Source organism: Stegastes partitus, unplaced genomic scaffold (assembly GCF_000690725.1).
Source record: "Stegastes partitus isolate 25-593 unplaced genomic scaffold, Stegastes_partitus-1.0.2 Scaffold4, whole genome shotgun sequence".
Classification (NCBI taxonomy): domain Eukaryota; kingdom Metazoa; phylum Chordata; class Actinopteri; family Pomacentridae; genus Stegastes; species Stegastes partitus.
Window position 1 is genome coordinate 544,686 of NW_007577735.1, and position 3,989 is coordinate 548,674.

Sequence of the window (3,989 nt, forward strand, 5' to 3'; positions counted from 1 at the left end):
ATGATGTTGTTAGCCTGAAAAGGCTAGGAGCATTGATTTTCGGTAATTTCCCCTCAGAATCATATTTTTATTTTTAATGTACAATAACTGTATTGTATTTAATAAAGCCATGTAAAGTTATACCTTCATATAATAAATAGATTCTGATTTTCAGTTACAGGCCCTTGAAGTACATAGAGGTGGGTCAAAATTATGCATTATTTGCCTTACTCTTTGTAGCATATTTGAGCCCTCATAACTTCACAATTGCAGGAGAAAGACACATCAATAGTTTCATTGCTAAAAAACACATTTGACCCTTGTTATAAACTGCTGTTATTAGAAAATCGTTTTGACACAGAAGGAATGACAACGAGAAGATGAGCCTGATATCAAACTGTAGGTTGTATGTTTGACCAAACACCTATCCTACATAGTGGTAGGACTCTTGAGGGTTTGCCCAAAATATAATTCGTAAAGTCTTCTCTAGGGAATCATTAGAAAACAGATAACACATTGATGAAGAAAGTCATTCTCTTTTATTTTGATGATGATGAAGAAAACATCCATGGTACTAATGCTCATTTTTAATATTCTATGCTTCATATATTCAACTGGTGCAGATTTGTTATTGAAACTATAATCAAAGATGGTTATAGAAAAAAACTGTATTCAACAAAAAAGAGATTTAGACTCCTGAAGTGAATATAAAATGTGTTTGGTTGTAGTTTCTAAGGGAGCTCAGAGTGTTTTACATCACTGAAAACTTCATGTGGCTACCTCCTGTATTTATGATGTTATGACGGCTAAAATACGCTGGAAAAAAATAATGCCAATTAAAAGCGTAAAATTTCAAGCCCCCCCTGTGTACTTCAAGGGTCTGTAACTCTGAAAATGTTCAGAAATTGAAGGTAAAATCTTGGCTTCATTAAATACACTAAAATTATTGCACATAAAAAAATCAGTCGATTCTGAGGGGGTCAGGTGGGAGGCACTGATTGATTTTTTAATGGAATGACCCTTGTGTTAACATTTTAGATGGGAAATACTTCAGACACATCTGCTGTTTTTGCCTCCACCATCTCCAAGGAGCACGACATCCTCATGGGTTCACTCTACAGTGTCTTTTGTGAGTCCACACAACAAGCCAAGTCTCTCTGTGTTGATCTTTTGCTGACTTCATGCATCTCTAGCCCAGCTCAATCCTCTTTCTTTCGCAGGTATCCTGTCCCTCCTAGGAAACTGCATTCTGTTACTTGTTGCATATCACAAGCGATCAACCTTGAAACCAGCAGAGTTCTTCATCATCAATCTCTCCATCAGTGACCTTGGGATGACGCTCTCTTTATTTCCACTGGCAATACCGTCAGCTTTTTCACACAGGTATCTTATATGCCTCTTGTCTTTCTTTTTGTTTCTCATGATCAAAGTCATGTCACATTGAAAAATGAATTGACTAACTGGCAGCTGCTGACAGCAATCGTCAACTAAATGCCAATTAATCAAGAAAATAATCAGCAGATTAATCTAGGATTGAAATGGTCATTCGTTGCAGTCTTTATTACATTCCCCTTTACTCCTCATCTGTTTGTGCAGGTGGCTGTTTGGAGAAATCACCTGCCAGCTCTATGCTATGTGTGGAGTGCTGTTTGGTCTATGCAGCTTGACAAACCTCACAGCGCTCTCCTTAGTGTGCTGCCTTAAAGTCTGCATCCCTAACCATGGTGAGGGCATTAAAAAACCATGATGGTGTCAACACTACCGACTTTGTCAGACAGTTAGAGATCCGGAAGGGAAGGAAATTACCATAATGACTGAAAAGCAACTATTTCTATCTCCTCTGCAATCAGGTAACAAGTTCTCCTCGTCACATGCCCGCCTCCTGGTGGCTGGAGTGTGGTGTTACGCATCTGTTTTTGCTGTGGGGCCTTTGGCACAGTGGGGACATTACAGTCCAGAACCTTACGGCACAGCCTGCTGCATTGACTGGCAGGCTCCCAACCACGAGCTTTCGGCTCTGTCTTACATTGTCTGCCTTTTCATCTTCTGCTACGTGCTGCCCTGCACCATCATCTTCTTCTCCTACACTTTCATTCTGCTGACGGTGCGGGGGTCACGTCAGGCCGTCCAGCAACATGTGTCACCGCAGACCAAGACCACCAATGCACATGCTCTCATTGTCAAGGTCAGAGGATGTGACTGTGTCGCTTCAGCGTCACTGACTTCAGGTTTTGCAGTTGACAAGATTTGAGCAGGATATGAAACAATAAATTATTCAAAGGCTATAAAAATGCATTGCTGATTACTTCCTTATCTTTGTACTATCTTCTCATGCATATGTAGCCATCTGTGGAGGTGTGATCATAAATAAGGGATTGGTGCTTCAGATATTTGTATCTATACCATTTGTGCTTGCTGCTCATATGAAATTCAATTAATCGTGTGCATGCCATGTTCTGCTTGTCTAAGTGTGAATGCTTTTTCTCCACAGCTGTCAGTGGCAGTATGTATAGGCTTCCTGGGTGCCTGGACCCCATACGCTGCCTTGGCCATGTGGGCTGCTTTCGGTGACGCCACACGTGTTCCTGCTGCTGCATTCGCACTGGCCGCCGTGTTTGCCAAGTCCTCCACCATCTACAACCCAGTGGTCTACCTACTGTGCAAGCCCAACTTTCGTGAGTGTTTATACAGAGACACGTCGATGTTACGACAGATGATCTACAGGGGCAGTCCACAGTCTGAGCCTAAAGAACGCTTCGGATCCACCTTACAGCGCAACAAAGAAGTGAGCATCTCCACACGCTTCTCCAACGGACAGCAGGAGGGCTACGGGCTGTGTCTGCAGTGCACTGACAATGCGACGCTGTGTCATGTGACTGCACCTCAAAGGACTGCCTGTATCCTGACTGGATCCACGTACACAGAGGTGACAGTAAGCCAGCTCTCAGCCAAACCACAGGCTGATTTTCTCTAGTGCTACAACCTCCTCTTTCCATAAAGCAAACAAGACAGGACAAAGAAAAAAGACAGCCATTGCTGGGATAATGAAGGGCCTGCACAAGTTATAACGTGTGTGTTTCATCTCTGATGGCATCTTTCCTGAAAGACTTAAATGACTCTTTCACTGTTAATTGACTTAATCTGAGAAAATCTGTGACTGATATTTATACTTGTAATGTCTTGATGTCTGTATTTGTGTCAGCTTGTTTCCTGTTTTATTGAAATGTACCTGGATTCCGACAGAGCAGAAAATGAGATAGGAGAACCCCTGCTGGCTTCAAGGTTAATTATGCAAATGTGTACCTCTGTGTGCAGCGTGGGGACAAACAGTGTTTAATATTTGACCAGTGCAAATAAAGCAAATTATACATAAAAGGTATAAAATTACTGTCACAGACTACAAAAGAGATGAAGTGATTATTTAGGTTTTGTCACATTATTGGACATGTGTTGTAGGTAAAATGGTACTCGACTCAAAATGATCACGTATTCGCCCCCTGCAGGCTCAAACGTCTGTATTGCTGTTTTGTCCTTGTCACCACTGGGATCCATTGTAACAGAGACATATAATCAAACTGACAGCTGCTGCTGTCTGATAGGAGAGAAACAACCAACTTTTAGCAGCTACTCTACGCCTGCAGGGGCTGGGTATTTTATGCTAAAAAGGCAGATCTAGGTGGAGTATCACTTCAGTAAAGAGGTTCGTACTTGACGAGGCTCTCCTGTGCCATGTAACCTGTAGCCTTTCTACTACTGTAGACTGTCAGATAAAATGCTTCGACATTTGTTTTGACAGAAATGTAATTTTTTATTTTATGAAACCAATCCAAGTCACATTTTTTCTTTCGGAGGGGTCCTCGTCTTGGTTATGTGGTCCCCCCTCCTCTCCAGACCTTTGCTTGAACACTGATTTCAGCTTCATTAGATTCTGGGTAAATAAATATTAAAGAGATTCCACTCTTCAAAGAAAACTGAATTCTTACTAACATGAGTGACACTTTATCATTATT

At 41.6% G+C, this 3,989-nt stretch overlaps 1 protein-coding gene across 1 annotated transcript; it reads left to right on the forward strand.

The window, feature by feature from the left end:
- Positions 1–1,017: 1,017 nt before the first annotated feature.
- On the forward strand, positions 1,018–3,354 carry opn7d (opsin 7, group member d). Its single transcript, XM_008278045.1, has 5 exons — positions 1,018–1,108; positions 1,200–1,362; positions 1,576–1,703; positions 1,830–2,164; positions 2,471–3,354. Exons 1-5 carry the CDS (start codon positions 1,018–1,020, stop codon positions 2,951–2,953), a joined length of 1,200 nt encoding a protein of 399 aa, XP_008276267.1. The 3' UTR covers positions 2,954–3,354.
- The last annotated feature ends 635 nt before the right edge of the window (positions 3,355–3,989 follow it).

Coding starts and splice junctions, on each gene's coding strand:
- opn7d (XM_008278045.1), top strand. CDS start 1,018: ATGGGAAATACTTCAGACACATCTGCTGTTTTTGCCTCCACCATCTCC. Junction 1,109..1,199: donor TTCACTCTACAGTGTCTTTT/GTGAGTCCACAC, acceptor TTTCTTTCGCAG/GTATCCTGTCCCTCCTAGGA. Junction 1,363..1,575: donor CCGTCAGCTTTTTCACACAG/GTATCTTATATG, acceptor CTGTTTGTGCAG/GTGGCTGTTTGGAGAAATCA.